Genomic DNA, 19,986 nt, shown 5'->3' on the forward strand with positions numbered 1-19,986 from the left:
GGTATAGATCACCTCGACCCTTCCTAGCAGGGTGACTGGGCACAGACGCTAAGAGAACCAGTGTAGCACGGGAGGTGCAGGAATGAATTTTCTGGTTCTTGGCAGAAAATAAAAAGCCCCTTTTGTTTGCCTTCAGCCTCCCTCCCCTCATTGCCCCTTTTGAAATGTTGTGTTCCAGATTTAATCATCCTAGGTTATGTAAGGGAGCTTGGCTGCTGCAGAGGCTTGGAACGTGTCAGAAGGAACACACACAGTGCCATGTTGCTTGCTTGGAGCAGATCTAGAGGCGTGGTACTCGGATACCCCCTTGGTGGGTCTGTGCTAGGGCTCCTGCTATTGCTCAGAGCTGAGCTGGTGTTGGCAATAGTGGCAGAAGCTCAAGGAGAGATACACCATGCAGGCCACGATGAGGGCTTGGGACAGCTAGTGATTGCTGCTAGACAAGGATTTTAAACCAGAGAAGTCCTCAAAACATTCGTAACCCTGTGTCCTTTCCTCCCCTCCTCCCATCTAGAAAATGTAGAGGTTTAGGGTCTGACACAGATGAATCCTGTTTATTTGTAGGCTCGGCCCTCTGCATCCTAAAGATGAACTTCTCCTTGCAGGATCCCACAGATTAAACACAAAGCAGTCAATGTCTCTTCCTCTTCGTGTCTCTCTCTCTTTTTAATACCTTGCATACTGGCTGTGACTTCTCTCTCACCAAGGATCTCAAAAGGGTTCCTTCCCCCCCCCCCCCCTCCTCCCAAAGCTTTATTTACTTGCACACTGGGAAGGGGGGAGGGAGAAGGGTTGGAAATGGGACATAGAGCATTTGGAAACCAGCCCAGTGGCCAGAAGTAATTCAAAGGACTAATTGAAACGAATTGGTGGGTCTCAGTCCAGTTCCCACGGGACAGGTGCCCAGTCAACGGGTGCCTGTTCTGGGAACGGTTTTTTAACACCCTTGGCGGTTTGCCTAGGGAGGCAAAGGATAGGTGGCGGCGGTTGAAAAAGCCCCTGGAAGTGCTCACTCCAGGTTGGGGCTGAGGCAGTGCAGAAAGGACGTGTGTTGGTGTCCTCAGCGGTGCCTGCTGTATGGGTCAGACTGGGCTGTAGCCTCAGGGCCACCTGGCTGGTGCTCTTCTCCAGGGCTGAGCTCTCAGGAAGCATTGAGCTCTGGAGAGCTGTATGTTTGGAGAGTGGCCCTGAGTCCCCTTGTCCCAGCCCCCCTGCCCTTGCTCGGCCTTCAACCCTGCTGTCTCCTTGTCCGTTCCTGGACAGATGGAATGGTGCTCGCTGCTTGTATCTGCAGGTAGCCCAGAAGGGACGCAGCCACAAGCCCTTTTGCCTGCTGTTCCATAGTGACTGGAACATACTGTGTACTAGCAGCTCCTGTGTTCAGTGCTGGGCCCGGTGTACTGCAGCAGCCCAGCGCACTGAGCAGCTGCGCTGGCTGCTAGAAGCCCTTAAGCACCAGGACAGAGGTGCAAGAAATAGAACTACAGGGGGTGCTGCACCCGGCTTCCTTGCACCCACGGGCCGGCTCCGCTGGTCCCAGCCTCCAGACAGCCCCTCTGGGATCTCGCCAGCTTCACCGCCCTCCCGGGTCCTGCTGCCCGCTGTTCCCCAGGATCCAGGCCACTGGTTCTGGAGGCTCTGCTGCCACTCAGGACCCCGCCAGCGGCCGAGGGCTCCGCTCCTGGCCTTGGCCTGGGACTCTTCAGCCGCTGGTTAGTTTGTCAACTCTCCTGGACCAGGCGCCGTTTGTGGCAGTGGCATCCAGTCCGGGAGGGTTGGCGTGACCCCAGCGTGAACAGATGTAAGGGGAGGACACAGCTCAGTGTTCCTGCGCCAGGATGTTAAATACAGAGGCTGGGCTGGCGCTGGGGCTTGTTGGGATTCCAGAGTCTTTCCTGAGGAGTCAGTGCATTGTCCTGTGTGGGGCTTGGGGGGGGGGAGGAAGTAGGTTTGCTTCAAGCAGGATCTGCCCCGGGCTCTGCTGGGAACCTTCCCTGGCATCGCCCCAAACTCAGACTAAGTCGCAGAAGGCTGAAGAAACTCAGGTGTGCCTCTACCCCATCTGGCTGCTGGCTGGAGAGACTGTTCTCTCAGTTGACAGACCTGTGAGGTCAGGCTGAGCCTTGAGACCAAAGCTGCAGATTTCTGGGCCTTGAGGCCACAGCGAAGTGTTACTTGGTCCTCTTCTTTCACGCGTGCTTTGAACAGGCTGCCTTTGGCCATGAGCCAGGCAGGTAACTTGGGGGGACTGGTTCCCTGATTGTGATGTCCTTGGCAGCAGAACCAGACAAAAATGCAGATTTCACCCCTCATCTCAGACTGCAGCTTGGAACCCAGAAGTCCATTAGGTGATTGTTGCTGCCGGAAGATGGACTATTCTCCCCTGAAGGAAGCAGGGATCCAGGAGCAGCATTCCCAGGATGATGATTATTCTGGGCCAGGCTTGGACTTGGGCTGTTTTATTCAGTGTCTCTGCTTAAAGTTCTGTTCTGTAAGGTGTCTAGCAACTTGGCTCTGCTCCTGTTGACTGCCGTGGTGGAAGGCTGAGCCTGGAGTCCTGCTGGGTCTGGACAGCGGATTCATCTCGCTGTCGTCCAGCTGGCTTGTAGAGACTCCTCGGTGGGGCGCCTGGGTATTCGTTTTGTGTGTGTGGGCAGATAGCGAAGCTGCTTTGTTTAATTTCCTGTCGAGCACAGAAATCAGAACACTGTATTCCTTTCCCGTTGGCGCTGACGCTGAGCTCTTCTCGGGGCTGTAGAAGATGGAACCCCATCAGGAAATGATTCAGAGCTTGCACAAGAGAGGAGGGAGGTCGGGGAGAGGCAGATGTCTTCTCTCCAGTGATGCTTGTCTGCCTGTCTCTGTGAAAGGTCTCTCGGGTCCCATCCAAGTTCGCTTGGAAGACGTGATGAGTTTACAGAAGTGGAAAGTCCAGCACACCGTGTCTTGCACGTCTGGTAACCCTGGTGGAGGGGTGTATTCCGTGGGCTTCGTGTTGGAATCAGGATGCATGCTGTGGGCACGTGTTTGTAAATACGGATCTGTCATAACTAAGGGAAGAACTAATGCAATGCTTCTGTGACTGTTTGTTTCTCCAGAGACGCTACTAGCATCTAGATCTGCAATTGCTCATGCTGTCGACTTGCTCTCCTGCACCCTCTCCCAGCTCCAGCGTTCTATAAACCGATGGAATGGAGGGCAGCTGTTTGTGCTTGCCATTTTCCCTGGATGGGGGATGGCCCTGCAAAGTGATTGTGGCTGAGCCCTGTCTCATGCTGGACTGCCCCATCTCCCACCTCTTTCTCGAGGCACGGAGCAGTCACTCCATGCATAGACTAGGGATGTACAATTTCGATTATTTGGCTGATCAAGTAGTTGATGCAATTTTTATCGATTATTCGATTAGTTGATAAGGGCACTTCCGCCTTTGAAGTGTAGCAACAGCCCCAGGCAAAAGCGCTGCAGGGAGTATGGGGCCAGTGGGGGGCTCAAGCAGTCCCCTTCTGGCCCCCGGTCCCTGCAGCATTTCAAAGCGGCAGCGCCGCATGGAGTCTGGGGTCATCGGGGGAGTGATCTGGGCTCCATGCAGCGCTGCCGCTTTGAAGGACCCCTTCTTCTCCCCGCCTTGCTGCCTCTTTCTGATAGAGGCATCGGGGCGGGGGTGGGGGTGAGAGGGGGAGCGACTAGTCGACTAGCCTGTCAACTAGTTGTTCACATCCCTAGCACAGACTCCTGTTCATGTCGGGGCGGAGAGAACCGCACACGTGATGCAGGGGTTGAATTCGGTACGGGACATTCATGGTAGGAACCGATACACCCCCTTTCTTATCTGTTGGGGGGGTGTAATGGGGAGGAGCACTGGCATAGAAGAGTTTGTTGAGGCTGGAGCATCAACCTGGGCCCATGACTGCTCGTCAAGGGATGGACCCAAAGGCTTTTGTGGACTGCAGCAGGCTTGGGATCCAGCCCCCAATGAATATTTGTGTGTCTGGCTTTATCCATCATGTCTGAAGGGTTAACGGTGACTGGCTTCCCTCTGTTAACGTCTCCTCTGCTTTTTCCTTTAAACAAAAACAACAACAACAAAAAGCAACTTTAGAACCAGGCCAAAGGAACGTTTTTAGTACGACTGGGAGACTTGTGCTGAGTTCCAGCCACTAGCATCCAACTATTCTTCCCCTCCTTTGCTGATCCTGGAGGCCAGTTAATGCCAGTTGTCATGGCACAGACACCTGCCTGGGAAATGGAGGGAGACCCTTACACAGTCCTAGTGGAAAAGCCCACCAGAGTAATAAAGTCCGGTCACTGCTGGGCAAGCCCCATCTCGGAGGGCATCAAGCTCTTCCGGAGTGGGCCCCACATTTTAATAGGGTCTGGCAGTTACCTGCATTCCTATTCACAAGCATGGCCCTGCCACCCTGCCCTGACATCCTGGTGATAACTTCAGCATTGGCATGGACGTCTAATGCATCTGCCACTTCCTTCAGTGCAGTCTAGCAGGTGGAGATAAAGAGGGGCCAACGCCGTGTGACTGGCCAGCACTTGATAGACAACTAGCAAATGCTTAGCAGCAGTGTTCCCTGTAGGCTGAGCGCTTTGGTGGCCACCTAGGAGAGATTAAAATACCATCCAGATGATTAGCAGAGTGTCCACATCTGGCAGCGTGTATGCGATTGGTGGTGTACATCTGCGTATGCCTTGGTGCACGTAACAAAATTTTATTCTACATATGGATGGAAAAAATTAGAGGGAACATTGCTTAGCAGTCCACAGTTCAGGAACTTCTATGTATCTGCACCCTACTGTACCGTCGTGACTCGCTAGCAATGAGCAAAGCCACTTACCTAGCTTCAAAAGGCTACGCGGACTCCTGGGCTAGGCTAAATAACTGCTGGGTGAGGCCGTTGGTGTGCCAACATTCAGCTTCTCCCAAGAGGAGGGCAAAACTGTAGGGCGAGGGTTATTCCCAATTGGGAAAGACCTAGGAGGACTGTGTATTTTCTGGTAAGATGTGACATCTCTTGTGTACCTGTTTAGTCCGTGTGGTTTTCCCTTTCCTCTCTCTCTGTGGTGCATGGTTCTGGTCTACCAGCTGTGTGGCACAGGCATCTCCATCTCCAGCTATATTCTCATTGGGTTAAATAAACCCCATTCCCAGTTTCTCCTCCCTCCTAGCTCTATTGGACATGCCACTAGGTTTGGTTTGGAGACTGCTTGTTCCTGTCCTGGGCTGGCACTGGTTGTCTCATCAGATATTTACCTTTGCCACTTTTTGTTAGAGTCCGTTTGGCCCATTCTGCCACTGCCTTTTCTTGGCTGTGCCCTGCGTTCCCCAAGGTCTGTTTGCTGGGACCCTGTGGCTTAGATTAGAGAGCGGTAGTAGAAGGGCGGTGCCCACACTTGCTCCAGGCGTGTGCTTGTTTGCACTTTGGGTGGGAGACCGTGTGATTGCCCTCACCCTGGCCCTGTACCTTTTGGCTTCAGCTCTGTCCAGCTGGCTGATGGGGCGGGGGAGGTGGCTGGCTGTATGAAATCCTGCCTGCATGAGCAGAGGGTTCACTCCATGCTGCACGCTCCATGCTGCTGATCCACTTTCCAAGCCATATCTCCACTCTGGCCTCATCCATGGGATGTGTCATCAGCTGCAGTGTAGACAGGGTCTGGGGTCGCTGGCTCACCCCCGTAAAAACAGCCTTACTGGGCAGAACAAAGGTCCATCTAGCCCAGTATCCTGTCTTCCAACAGCGGCCAATGCCAGGTGCTTCGGGGCAATGAAGAGACCAGGCAATCAGATGATCCATCCCCAGGTGCACAATTGCACCTTCAAGCATTCAGAGGCTAGGGACATCCGGAGGACGGGGTAGCAACCACCTTGGCTAATGCCCACCGATAGGTCTCTCCTCCAAGTTACGTGGGATGCACTCCTACCAGTTCCAGGGTGGGCGAGGGGACAAAACACCTGGTACAATCGTTGTCTTTTCAGCCGCATCCTCAGCCCTGCTAATCCACCAAGCACTTACTCTGGTGAGCTTGGGTATTTCCACTCCTGGCTGGCAAAGGAAAGGAGGGAATGGGGGGAACCTGCAGGGTCCCTCCTGTCCTGTCCCCTTTGAATGAATGTGCCAGGACTCTGTTACCTGAGACTCCTCCCAGGAATGTTCGGGTGTGTCCATACTGCAGTGTAAGCCAAGGGTGGGTGGAACTTGCATCACTGGACCCTGCTGATCACTGACCCAAGGTTTTGAATTTTTGGACCCAGGCCCCGAGTGGGGGGGCTCTAGCATCCCCACTTGAGTACACAGGACTGAGTCCAGCCAACTATATCCCAGGCTTCCTGGTGCCCTCCTGCAATATGGCCGTTCTAGCCGTGGGTTTGTGGGAGAACTTGACTGGCCACATCGCAGGAAGCCATCACTTTGCTCCGGGTGCTCCCAGCAAAGTGGAGGAGTCGCCATTTGAAGACCATCTGCTTTCTCTCCTTTAAGGAGCAAAGACAATGGAAGAGTAAGTGAATTAGTGGCCCGGAATGTCCTTTGTGTTGGTAAATAACCAAATTCCTCATGAGAAAGTCTGAGCCCCTCTTTCGGTTGGCCTGGGGTTCAGCCCTGGCACGATCCGGGCATGGGGCAGGATTGAATTTACACAGCGATCTGGAGGCGTTTGATGGTTCTGGACGTTCAGTTATGTTGAAGAGAAGTGAAGCAGTGGTGCTTGTTGGAGTCAGTGAACGTCGTCATCATCTGCCCCTTTCTCTCCCCCCAACTCCAGGATATTTAGTTACTGGAAAGTGTTGTTTTGTTTTATGTTGTACAAGACAGAAAATCCTTTTAGGGATCAGCTTCCCTGCTGCATAAAATGCCAATGCGAGCCAGTGCTTTCTGAAACGTAAGGTTACTATGTACTTAGTCCCTCCCCTCGGGATCTCAAAATGCTTTGCAAACATCAAGACTAAGATTTTCCAAAAGGACTTGCAATTTTTAGGAATTTCCAGTTTTTGGCTGCCTAGCCTGAGATGCCCCAGAGAGGCCTGATTCTCAGAAAGTGGTGATCATCTGCCCTTTGGAAATGAAGATCCTTAATATTGACACCCCCCAGAATCATTGGGCATCTAGTAATCCTGCCAGGAGCTTTGTATGTTCTGTCCCTTTTCCTTCCCTTTCGTCTGTCTTGTCTATTATCGTTTATATTGCCCTGGCACCTGCTCTGTTATGCTAATTGCAGTATAAATACAGAATGGTGAGAGCTGGGTGCCACATTTTACAGCTGGATAAACATAGGCATGGTGGGGTTAAGTAACTCGCCCAAGGTCATGCGTAGCCTGTGGCAGAGTAGGGACTGAGTCCCAGGGGACCTGATTCCCTGCCCCCTGTGCTAACTGCTGATCCATGGTTCCTGGCTGCTGCTTATTATTTTTGAATTGCATAGGCTGCTCTTGAAGGTGTTTCAGTGACATCTGCGTTTTGTTTCCATGGCAAAGCACTCAGCAGTGGTTGCCAAAAATAATTCTCCTTGCCAGGCTTGCCATCTGCAGGAGGAAGTGCCAGCGGAGCTGGTTTTGATGCTTTCTTTGTGGCCTCTTTCTCTTCCTCTTTGTAGTGATCCAGTGTCTGGCGGGGAGAGGACTCTATGGCCAAGACAAGCTTTTCCTGGGCAGCCCAGCCATATTAGCTGATATGAGAATATTAAGCCTCCAGCCTCTGCTGCTTTGGGTCCTGGAGGAAGTGGGGGTTTCAAAGGGCTCTGTGGCTGCTGCCAGTTGAAGTAGCTGGAGGTGGTGACAGGAGCGAAGGGGTGGCAGAGATGGGGCCCCATGCTGGAGGTGATGTTCTCATCAGTTAAGAAAGCTGGACTGTTCCACGTAGACCTGGCAGCGCCGACACCTTTCCCACTCCCTGCCTCACTCTCTCTCCACTACTACTTGTCCTCTCCCCTTTGTCTCATCCTATTTCACCTTTTGCTTACCCCTTTCCAGCTTGGATCCTCTCTGGCTTTTGCAAGTAACCCCAGGGTCCTACGCTGGGTGCTGCCTATTAAAGGGCCAGCTACCTGCTTCCTTGTGTCCTTGCTTTAAGGCCAGCATTCACCGGTGTGAATGGGAGGTGCTAGGCAGTAGGCACTGCTGAAATCTACACTTGTGGTGGTGTGTGGCGCTCAGGCACTACACGTGTAGCTACAGGCAGCAGTGAAAGTGGGGAAGGTTTCTGGTGGTGAGGAACAGCCGGAACCTTTTCCCACTGAGAGAGCCTTTCACTGCGGCTGGAAAAGGCTGTGGCAGTGGAACACTGCACTGCTAAAAATAACAGAGTAAACATGGAGGCATGGCTTGGCATGCAGAGAGCACGTCAGGGAATATACCCAGGGGGTTCAGGCATGTAGGCTGCTCTGCTCATTCAAGTCAAGTACGCTATTTATACCCATGCTGGCTGGGCACGCATAAGAACGGCCATACTGACTCGGATCAAAGGTCCATCTAGCCCAGTATCCTGTCTTCCAAGAGTGGGCGGTGCTAGGTGCTCTGGGAATTGAGAGAGGGGAACAGAGGGGCACCGTCTCCTTTCCCCTGTAAGCATGTCCGTAGGCGTCAGCGGTGATGTAACAGGGAGAGATCCTCAGAGTTTTCCCACTGAGGTCGAGAGAGGGGTTTAGATTTACAGCACTCATCCCTTAGTCTTCCTCCGCATGACACTCCAATTCAGCCGCGATAGCATGGAGGTTGGCAGTGGAGGCATGGCTTAGCTGCGCCAATAGGCGTGCACTTGGCAGAGTGATTATGCTGCTGTTTATGCCTTCTCTAGTTTGATAAGAGGCAGCACAAGTATGGGACGGGAATCACACCCCTAAGTCATAGTGTAGACATAACCTGAGTCATCGCTGGGCACTGCCAGCACCTTTGTCCTTGGATCTCAATGCACTTCCCAGAGATTGAAATGCTTTATTCCTGTTTTGTCAGTTAAGGGAAACTGAGGCCCAAGCAGATGCCACTGAGTATGTCGGTAGCAGAGGTGGAAGTAGACTCTCTTCGTCTCCTGAACTCCCAGTCTCCCACTCTGGTGACTGGGTTGAGCTTCACCCCTTGTAGAAATCCTTTCCACTGGCTGGTTTCTCCATGGCTGGAGGAGAAGGTCTTGCAGGCTCCACAGCTCCGGAATACTCCCGCATGTGTATCTGCTTGGTCTTCACATGGCATGGCCGTGCAGGTGTTGGAGAGCCCAGGGCAGTGGAAATTCCCCTCTCCCTTCAGCTCCCAACACAGACCTCGGGCTCTTTAATAATCTGTCCAGGTGATGCCTCAGAATCTTCAGTGTCTCTCAGACAGCAGGGAACTGAATTCCTTCGAGCCCCCTGCTTCTCCCCACACCCCGTCAGAGCGGCGCAGGCACCTGCTTAGACAGCCGTGGCAGATTAATGCGGGGCCTCAAGGCTGGCAGGTGCAGATACCAGCGAACTCGATGTTTCATTAACTTTAATGGGAAAATCCTACAGTGTGTGTGCTCAGGCTTGGCTGGCTGCCCGCCCAGCCAGATGAAAAAGCAGATTCCTCCTCTTCCCCCGCCCCAGCAGGGGTCAGGCCCAGAGCAGCATGACGTTAGCCCATGCGTCTGTTAGCAAAACAGCACAAAATGGAGCAAGACCAGGGAGCGCAGTCGTGGCTGTGAAGGTGGGACACGAGCACCTTCCTAGTGGGGGTGGGGTGAGCCCTTCACTTCTCTAGCCCAAGCGCTTATACTGCAGTTAAACAGCCCTTTGCCCGGTGGGTCTGAGTCAGCCGACGTGGGTCAGGTGCAGGTTTTTAGTTGTGGCACAGCATCAGCTGAGGGCATTTTGACTGGCTGCCCATGCTCCTCTACAAGCTGTCCCATGGAGCGATTTGCTTACACACAACAGCACCCAGCAGCTAGTGCGTGGCTGTGTGTTAACTGTGTCCTTGAGCCCTGTTAAAGCCGTGGGCTAAGATTTTTTTTTTTCAGACATGGCGGGTGCTTTTCATTGCCTCAATCTTGGGGTGCTCAGCTCGAGATGAGCGAGCTGAGTGCCCTCCCTCTGAAAAAGAGGCCCCTTTTTAAAGGGAATTCAGTTGAGTGCCCAAAATCTCTCATCCTGTCTGATAAGAACATAAGAACGGCCGTACTCGGTCAGACCAAAGGTCCATCTAGCCCAGTATCCTGTCTGCCGGCAGTGGCCAATACCAGGTGCCCCAGAGAGGGTGGACCGAAGACAATGATCAAGTGATTTGTCTCCTGCCATCCCTCTCCAGCCTCTGACAAACAGAGGCCAAGGACACCATTTTATCCCCTGGCTAATAGCCTTTTATGGACCTAACCTCCATGAAATTATCTAGCTTCTCTTTAAACTCTATTATAGTCCTAGCCTTCACAGCCTCCTCTGGCAAGGAGTTCCACAGCTTGACTACACGCTGTGTGAAGAAGAACTTTCACTTATTAGTTTTAAACCTGCTACCCATTAATTTCATTTGGTGTCCTCTAGTTCTTCTATTATGGGAGCTAATAAATAACTTTTCTTTATCGGCCCTCTCCACACCACTCAGCCTCGGATTCTAGCAGGGCCGATGCCTGTTGCAGGAATAAGGCTAAAGCACTGAAGTGGTGCTGTCTGTACACTGCAGGGCCACGCTGTGTGTTAATGGTCAGGGACTCTCCAGGTCCATAGTCCTCACCCTGCCCATCTCTAGCCCCTGCTTGAGTAATTAACGCTCAGCATGTTATCACCCTTCGTTGAAATAGCCCCGTTTTACAGGGAAGGGAGCCTGCAGATGATGATCCATAATCATCTTGTGGATTGTCTTGTCTGGGCTGGTCCAGGAATCATGTCACCTGCCATGACCACCGCTGGCTGCATTCTGAGCGTGGCCGGGCAGCTCTGGGAAGTCTGAACCAGAAGCCTCTGCTCAGAGCCGGGACGCTGTTCTCTCTGCGCTTGTGTGTGGTGGTTATTGGTCCTGCCATTTGGTTTCTCTTGTTTTTTGCAGCGTGGGGGCAGGTCAGCCCTGGCAGCTCTGTTTCCTCCTGCAGTTTTATAGTTGGAGCTGGAATCATTAGGCTGCGTTTAATAGGGAGCGTGGGTATATGATGTTTGTCTCAGGCTGTGCTGCAGAGAAGTCCTTTTGTAACCCTTAGCCATGGGTCTCTGCACAGTAGTCCTTTTGCAAAGTGTCTGGTGGAGCAGGGGCCCGAGGGCTCATGCAGGAAAACCATGATGCCCAGGCTCATGATGTTTCTTGCCACTGAGAGCAAGATGCCGATTTCCCGCTTGGCCTGTCCCCCAGCTCTGAGAGCAGGTGTGCATGGAGGCAGGCGCCTGTTACTTTACCAGAGTAAATTGGGGTGGGAGATTGGAGGCTGCTAGCATGGGAGAGGTAGTGGAGGCCGGATGTTGGAGCCTGGGAGTATATGGGGCTTTCGGGTGGGGGAGGGACGAGTTGTAGAATAGGAATGTAAAGGGTTAACTGGTTACCCAGTAAGCATCATCCTTACCAGTTAACTAGCAGCTCAGCTGGGCCTACCGTGCTGCGGGATCCCAGTTAACCGGTTAACTTTTTAAACGGGATTTTATAGCTCTACTTTTGGGGGGTGAGACACACTGGTGAGGGTGGGGTGAGCAGTATTTGGGGCAACCCATGGAACTCCATTTGCCTCTTAGATCTTAGGGGCAGTGAGCAGTGATTGATGTAAACCTGAGGCTACAGAGGTGGTTCTTCTAGCAGGACTACCCACCCCCATCCCTGTGGGATCGTGGAATCTACCTTGATGGGGGTAGCGCTTCCCTAGTCAGGGAGGAGAAGGGCTGCTTGTCCAGGGTGGGAACTGGGACTGTGAGTGGTCAGCTCTGTGAACTGTCGGACACTAAGCCAGTGGCTTTACTGAAGCTTTGCTTTGGGTGAAGGGTGGTGGGATAGGAAAGCCAGAAGCAAATGCTGAGTGGGGAAGTGGGAGAAGTCACAAATGGTACAGTCAGCTGGACCCCCTTGAGCTTGTGAATGAATGGATGTGCGGGGAGAGCTGTGCTCCAGGGTGGGGGTGGGATGTCTATCATGCAGCATTCTGCTACTCCTTTTCAAACCTGCCTCCTTCTGTTCCAGCCCACGACCCTTCCCCAGGGCACCATCAACATGAACCAGTGCACGGATGTTGTGGATGGGGAGAGCCGGACGGGGCAGAAGTTCTCCCTCTGCATCCTGACCCCTGAGAAGGAGCACTTCATCCGAGCCGAGAACAAGGAGATCATCAGCGGGTGAGTGAAGGCCTGGGGTCTACCTTCCTACAGGGCAGGTGGGGCTCTCCGCTTAGGTTTGCAGCATGGGTGTGGTACTGGAAAACAAGAGGGCTGGATGGCTTAAGGGACTTGTGATGAAATATGGAGCCTCTTGCTTTGTCCTGCTCCCGCTCAATCTGGGAGTGTGTTTGCCCTCCCACCGCTATTTCAAAAACTGACTGCAAGGAGAAACCGTTGAGCTGGAATTCATATGAAAATTTGACACTCTGAAAAAAGGTTTAAATGGACACATGGAGCGGTTCTCACATTACAGTAGCTAATATCCCCTTCAGCTACTCTCACCTTCTCATCACGGTTGCAAATCAGCCGCATCCACTCTGATTTAATTAGCACTGATATCACACTCCCATCTCTGTATATTTCTTTTTTTCTCTCTCTTTTCTTCAAGCATTTGAGGAAGCAAGTTGTATCTCACGAAAGCTAGTCTTTAAAGTACCACTAGATTCCTTGTTGTTTTTGCTGAAACAGACTAACCACTACTCCTCTGAACCCTATCTCTGCCCAGTTCCTAGTAGGTAGGTGTGCACAGAACCCTAGCCACTGCCCAGGCTAATGGTGCAGCACTAACTAGGCCTCCATAAATGAATACAGCTTTAAGTTTCTTCCTTTTCATTGTAAAAGCAGAGGGTCAAATTCTGCCCTCTGTTACCTTGCTGAACGCAAGGGTTGTAAGAATTTGGCCCAACCGTGTCCTGGTTTGAGCAGCGTATGCTGTGGGGTATAGCGGCTGTTCTATGGAAGTTGCTTTCTGATCAGTGTCGGAAACATCCACCATGGTGGGGTGGGAGGGGGAGGAAGTGAGGCTGGATCCTGCCTTGGGAAGGGGATAGATTCTGTGTTCTGAGTCCCAATCCTGCCTTACCCAGGAAGCCTGAATGAGGGTTAGGAGAGGGTGTGCAGCACATGCCTGGGCCATTTCCCATCATCAGTGTCAAAGTGCCGTACCGTTTGGCACTTGCCTGTTCGGCAGGGTAGCTCTGTGATGTGTGTGGCTTTAATGACGGGTATTATGAAGAGTATAAACCTCGAATATTAGAGGGGCTCTAATTGCATTGGTGCCTCTTGAATCTGGCTGGCAGCCAAGCTTGGCCACTGTCCAGTTTGAGGCTGTGCAAGAGGCTGGATGGCTGCCCCTTTGGGATGGGTGGAAAGCAAAACCCACCTTTATCAGCAGTGTGCTCATTGGCATTGGAAGCCAAAACAGCCCAGTTAGCCAAGTTCAACAAGGAGCACAGGGGCTGTGCTGGCAGACTGTGCACTGCACAGCTGGGCCAGATGGGCATCAACACACACTCTGGGGAAGAAGCTGGAAGGATTATAATGAGACTGAAAATACTCTGGCAACTGCTTGCTAATGGTTGGATTTGATACCACAGGCTGCTTGTCATTCCCCCTCATCAGCAGACTTTTGCCCTTTCTCACTTGGCAGAGCTAGTTTTCCTCTTGTCTCGCCTCTCCCCGGATCCCACCAGGTACTTGCCAGAGAGCAGCTCAGTTGCCTGTGGAGGACTGGCTGCATGAGAAGCGTGGATGACTTCAGAAGGGATATGATCCATGATGGAGCATTTAAGTCTTGGAGTTGGGAGGGGCCCCTTCTGGGCTCACGTCCAGCACTTCTGAAAGTTGGGCTCTGCCTTTGGACAATCAGGTCCATGTAAGGTGTCTCGGTGGTACCCCAGAATTGAGACAGAGTCTCTAGTTACTTTTGAGACTCTTGGTCAGATGGCTGATTGTGTGTGTGTTGTGCTCCATAGCTTACCTATTGATCTAATACATCAAGGACACCTGTGGAAAGGGAGAATCTTTAAATGCACTGTAGCTTTTGCAAAGTGCTTTGAAAATGGAGCTGGCTCAGGGTGTTTGGGAAGCTCTGTCCCTGGTTTTGTCTCATCACTGGATTGTATCTTTGTGGTTTTAAAAAAAATACCTGGTCAAGATAATGAGGGTTTGGGCATGGGGGGGAAAAGGCGGGGAGCCTGGAAAGGGGGAAGTAAGGGGAAGATTGCATATTGCTGTGGTCTGTGCTTCTACCACAGTATCTTGATCTATGATGCAGCTGGCTAGTTCCCCTCATGAGCACGTCGTTAATAACTGCAGGATCTTGGAGTAGTCGTGAGCATTGTGGCGGTTCCCAAACGGCCACCTCTGTTGATGTCCTTAAGAGGTCTGCCTGAATATTCAGTTGATATCTATCAGTTAATATTCAGTTGATTACCATGCCACTGAAGCTTTTGGGACCACATGTTGTCAACTGTATAGTAGCTCTCCTTGCTTGGGAATTCATTGGTCTTCCATCCTAAAAATAGGCACATCTCATGCAAGCCACCAAAACTAAACTAGTGCTGATGGAGGCAGTTGAAGATATTCATAACCAAATCTACATGGCTGCTGTTGTCCTGATAACAGAATAATAGGAGGTATATTAAGTAATACTTTCTGCTCTTCCCTGACAAACATGATGAGAACCAAACGTCCATCTGCTGTGCTTTTCAGTCATCTTCAATGCTCGTGTTTCACTGCTGAACAACCAAGAGGGTTGGTTTAGTCTTTGCCCACTTGTTTAAGAGATCTGCAACTTTGTAGTAAACTTGATGTCCCGATTACCCCCCCCCCCCCCAAGATGTGAAGGGCCCAAAACATGGCAACAAGCTGGTAGTGTACAAGTGTCCGCTACTTTCGAACATCATCCAACGCTTCCCAAGTATTTGCGCGAGGGGCAATATCCTCTATAGGCAGGTGAAGGTTGAGCTGGTTGTAATCTGGAATTGGTGGCTGGCTTGAGGCCAGGCTCTTTTTGCTTTTCATCTTCAGGGCACTTGGGCATCCATTTAATATGCCCCCAGCTTAATTGTTAGATGGCTTTTCTCCCCTATTTCTGTGCAGGGATTGAGACAAGGCACCTCCCATCAGAAAACAGGTGGCACTGTACATCAAATCAGAGAGGCCCTTCTTTGTGTTCCCATCACAGACCGGCAGCTCTCTTGGAACATGTTGGCTTAAAAAGCCATGTGGCACAAAATGCAATAATCTGCCCAGTGCAGTGCACCTTCAGATCAGATGGTGCTTATGACACGTTTTGGTTTTCCACTGAGCCTCCTATTGTCCATCCCACCATTTGTGCAGCTTGTTCACTGCTTGCTCTTTGCTCAGATCTGACAGTAAAAGAAAAGTGGTCACTTTCACTTTGTTGGTACCCTGTTGGTTTCTCATACGGAGCTGCAGACCCTGCCAAGCAATGTCAGAAGGGACATGTCCCTGATATTAGACTGACGTCCGATACTGCTATATCTTATGTTAGGAGACCGCCTACAGAGAGTCCCTGTGACTAAAAGGAATCACAGAAACAGTCTTTCTTTTCAGGTTGCTTTATGCATTTGACATCACATGATGGCGCCTCTTTGCTCTTCTTCCCCGCCCACTCTGTTCAGTTCTTGCTCTTGCTTCTCGGCAGTGTCTCAACCTTTCATACTTTTTCTCAGGCTTCCCACCAAGTTCTGATTGACAAAATTTCTGGCAATCCTGTGGACACCGGCCTGCTAGGAGATGATGTGATACCTGCTAAAGTTCACGTTAGTCCACGAGTCGGGACCAGTTCGTAGTCGCTGGAATGCAGGGGACTGGATGTATTGTTAGATTGCATGGTGTTTCTATTAATTCTGTTTTTAAACACCCCCCACTTCCCCCTTGAACATTGGGCCTAATGATTCTGAACAGTGCTTTGTTCTAGCAGCCCCACAGCAGGGCACTGTCTCGTCTCCAGGGAGCAGATGACTGGCACATCCTTGCCCCTTCCCCCCATCCTCTCATGTTTTACTCTCCTGTGTTGTTCATGTCATCACAGCTGGGTACCACAGTCTGCTCGTCCTTTGCGAGAAGGAAAGTGGAAAGGGTTTGGTTGATCACTTTCCTCCTGTAATTGGCTTGCTTGCTGCCAGGCTCCCAGCAGAGCAACTGGCCTTGGAGGAAATCCGAAATGAAATAACGCTTCTCTCCCGTGCCCGCTGCTGGTGCTTGGTTGCTTAGCAACGCAGTGGGTTAGTCTGCTAAATAGAGAGCATTCCTTGTGTGTGTCCCCATCTTGGAATGCGCCCGCTCCCCTGCTGGGGTGAGAAGAAAAGAGAAGCCCAGGTTTAGTCTGAATAGTGAGGCTGAGCCTATGGCTCTGAGCAAGGCAACTGAGAGTGGATGGTCAGGCGTCTTCTCCGGGAAAAGCTCCGGCGTGGAAGAGCCATGGCAGTGCAGAGCTACGTCTGGAGATCTTTCCTTGTCATGGCCTGTCCTCTGCGTGGCTTCCTTTTACAGGCAGTGCTATGTACCGTCTTCATCTTATGCCCCACCGCTAAGCGCTGCTTCGCGCTCCCCCCCCCCCATTGCCAGAAGTACTCCATACCTAACGCCAAATCGAAACCAAGCTCACGGGACTGCCAAGTCCATGCTAGAGTCCCCATCTGAGCCCATGGTCAGAATTTCCCCATCTCCTCTTTCCATTGTCTCCTTAGTTTGCTCCCCGGTTCAGGACCCTAGCCTGGCCTGCTGATGCTATGCTGACTAGGGATGTTAAAATGCATTTATTTTGGTAAACCTGTAACCACTGAGAATTTCAGCAGTTACATGTTTACATGTGGGGGTGGGGGTTGTGGCTGTGTGGGAGCTGGTGTGCATGGGGAGCTGGCTTAGGAGCTGGCTCCCCTCCGGCTTCTGCCTACCTCTCTCCTCTCCTTCCCTTCCCTCTGCTGCCTCTGATATGCGTAACTTTGAAGGTTAACCGATTAGCCCCGGCTCATCAGTTAACTGTTTACATGTTTACACTTTCCCATCCCTAGTGCCATACATTAGCAGAGCAAACAGGCTGGTTAAGAGCTGTGTTTTTGGGGTAGCATGGGGGGAATGTCAATGTTTCGGAATTAGTTTCTGTTTAGCATCAGACTGGCAAGTCAAAAGAGCGAAAAATCTCATACTACAAAAATGTCTAAAGTTCTTCAAGTTGGAAACATTGTAACAAAAAATGTGGATTTTTTTTTCTATTGCAACCAAACGATTTGGTGTTTTGAGAGACTTTTGGTTTCGATTCTCTAATGGGTAAATTTATTTCAATTTGGCGTGGATCTCTCACAGTGAAAGCTCATTCTGGCAAAACTGCATTTTTTTGACGGGAAAGCTTTCCGTGTGAAAGAACTCTCACCCAGCTCTTCTAACAAACAGAAGAGTCCAAATTGTCTCCCCTCATCTCTCCCTTTTCTCCCTCCCATTTGCTCTCTGCACTTGCTGTGTTGTATCTGGGTAGGATAAAGACTTGTACTTTGGCATCTTGCAACCTCTGAGTTGTTTCCAAAGCACGGGGGTGTGCACCTTGTACACCAGAAGGAATAACTGGATCTCACGCTGGGCTTGGGATCTCTTGTGTATCTTGTGCTATGGAATCCTAGCACAAGAGAAACAAGGTAAGGTATCTCACCTTTCTCTCAACCCTGAGTCTTATCTGACTTTCCCAAATCGGCATCTCTGAAGGCTACAGTCAGCTGGGAGCTGTGCTGGCAGCTTGCTTTCATGCTCTCCCTGGCCATATGGAAGGTGAAAGGATGTGTGGGGGATGCCAAGTCTGAACAGGTGGTAGAGGGAGCAGGTTACTATTTCCTCTGGCATAATCCCAGAAGGGAAGGGGGCTTGTGTCTAGGGACCATCTGTGTGTAAAACGACTTCTCCCCTTCCTCTCCTCCCTCCTGTTTTCACTGCTGCCAGGCCTTGCTTTCAACCCTTCTGCAGACACACTCTGGCTCCTGTGCCCCAGCCACTTTCTTCCTACCAGAGGCCACACCCAGTGGAACTTCTGTTCCCCGCACCAGATGAGGCACCCAGCAGAGATGGGCCGATGCTTTGATTTTCAAACAAGTTCAGGACTCGCTTCCTTAGGCTGGGGAGTGACAGGAATTCGGGAGGTTGGGATCTCTTCCTGAGGGAGGAGGCACTGAGGCCAGCAAAGCATCTAGATGAGCTGCCAGTTGTGGCCTGTGCTTGGTGGGGTGGGAGGCTAATCAGCAGCCTTGTCTGCTCTAAGACCTAGACGTAATTCAGGTGGCACAGTAGCTAGACATCTGTGCTTTGTCTGTACTTGTTCTACAGGGCTCTCTGCTGCTTCACCCTCTCTGGGTCTTCAGCGAACACCTGCTCCACTGGAGGTTCTTTCTCTCCCTTATGTGGCAATGGTGGCTGGATATAGGCTGGGATCCACCACTATATCTGCTCTCCAGCTCTTCTTCTCCTCTTCAGGATCACGGGACACCCCCTGCCAACTCCCTTTGGGTCCTCTTTTCCCAAGCCATGCCCCTACAATGTTACAGCAGCTTTCAGGCTTCTCCTGGAGCTCTACTGCTGCACTTGGTCCTGCCCTGAAATATTGTTTAAAAGTACCTCTGTGTTCCCCTCCCGTCTCTACCTGATCCCTGTGCTGTGCCCACTCACGCCATTCTGTTGTTACTAGTGTCTCCTGAGTTCTCCCTTTTCCCATGCTCCAGTGCCTAGCTCTGGCTTCCATTGCTCTGCGAAGCTATCTGCTCACTGTGAGTAATGCCTAGAGACACTCATGCTGCTGGGCAAAGACAGGGCTGGTTTATTGGGCATTGGCCCTGCATCTTATTTTGAAACTGTGTGTGTTGCATTAATCATCCTGAGAAGTCCCATTTGGTTTCAAGCCATGGTAGTTTTGTTTTGCAATTACAGCATGCTGCTAAGATTCCCGTATTTGGAGAGTTGCCTTGTGTCCATTGCGTGCTTCTGATATTTATTGCCTAACCAAGATCCCCTTGATGTGGTTGTCCTTAAACTCCTGCGACAGCAGCACACACAAAGGAGGAGGGGAGAATTAGGGGAAGTGAAGCATGAAACATCTGGAGCAGCCATTGGATCCTGATTGCAGCTGGGTTGATTGAGATGTATGGGCTGCTTATCTGACTGTGACAAGAGCCAGTAAAGGAATCCACAGCACAAATGACTCATTGTGAGGGCTATCCTTTTTAATGCTGGATTTCCTTTCTGGTTTTGTGCGTGTGTATTACTCCATGCTCCCATAGAATTGCATTGTCGAGTTAGCATTGGCATTTCTGAAAGCAGAAGACAGACAGCCCTGTCTAGCAGATACATGTCAGTAGGTTGGTCTGTGAGGTATCCTTGATGAACTTCGATTCTGTCCTCCAGTCTCTTCTTTTTTTGTCCCTTCCTCTGATCATTCTAGTCTTCAGCCTCTCTTGGGCAAGGACTGTGCCAAATTGTATGTTGGCTTTTTGCGCTGAGGCCAGATCTTCACTTGAAAAAGCTGGGATGAGATCTAGCAAGCTCATTTTGCCTCTGACCTCAACGTTGGTTCCTTTTGGGGTTGGCACTGCAGCGCTATTGGAGAGACTGTAGGTCAGAATTCAGAGATTGGGTGGCAGATGGAGTGATGGGTGATCCTGTCGTTCTGTGTGGCATGTAGCTTTGTATGGCTGGATCTCTTCCCCCTTCCCAACTCCGAGCCTTGCAAAAAGAGCTCTCCCTCTTCATGCTGTGGTTATGGGTTACTGTGAAGATGCAGACCTTCTGGGTATAGTTTGCTGTGTTGTCCCTAACCAGCTCTGTGCATGCCAAGTTCCTGTGTGGAGTGAGCTTTTTATGGCCAAGTTATAAACCCCTGAAAATATGGGTTAGTAATGGAAATGCTGA

At 51.3% G+C, this 19,986-nt stretch overlaps 1 protein-coding gene across 10 annotated transcripts in view; it reads left to right on the plus strand.

Annotated features, from left to right (window-relative positions):
• Positions 1-19,986, plus strand: part of MPRIP (myosin phosphatase Rho interacting protein) — a 191,260-nt gene that overhangs the window by 77,431 nt on the left and 93,843 nt on the right. For all 10 annotated transcript variants that reach the window (XM_075899715.1, XM_075899718.1, XM_075899719.1 and 7 more), the window contains exon 4: positions 12,098-12,249. In XM_075899715.1, the coding sequence (XP_075755830.1) occupies positions 12,098-12,249 (152 nt within the window). The remainder of the gene's footprint in view (positions 1-12,097; positions 12,250-19,986) is intronic.

Source organism: Pelodiscus sinensis, chromosome 16, assembly GCF_049634645.1.
Source record: "Pelodiscus sinensis isolate JC-2024 chromosome 16, ASM4963464v1, whole genome shotgun sequence".
In the NCBI taxonomy this organism is placed as follows: Eukaryota; Metazoa; Chordata; order Testudines; family Trionychidae; genus Pelodiscus; species Pelodiscus sinensis.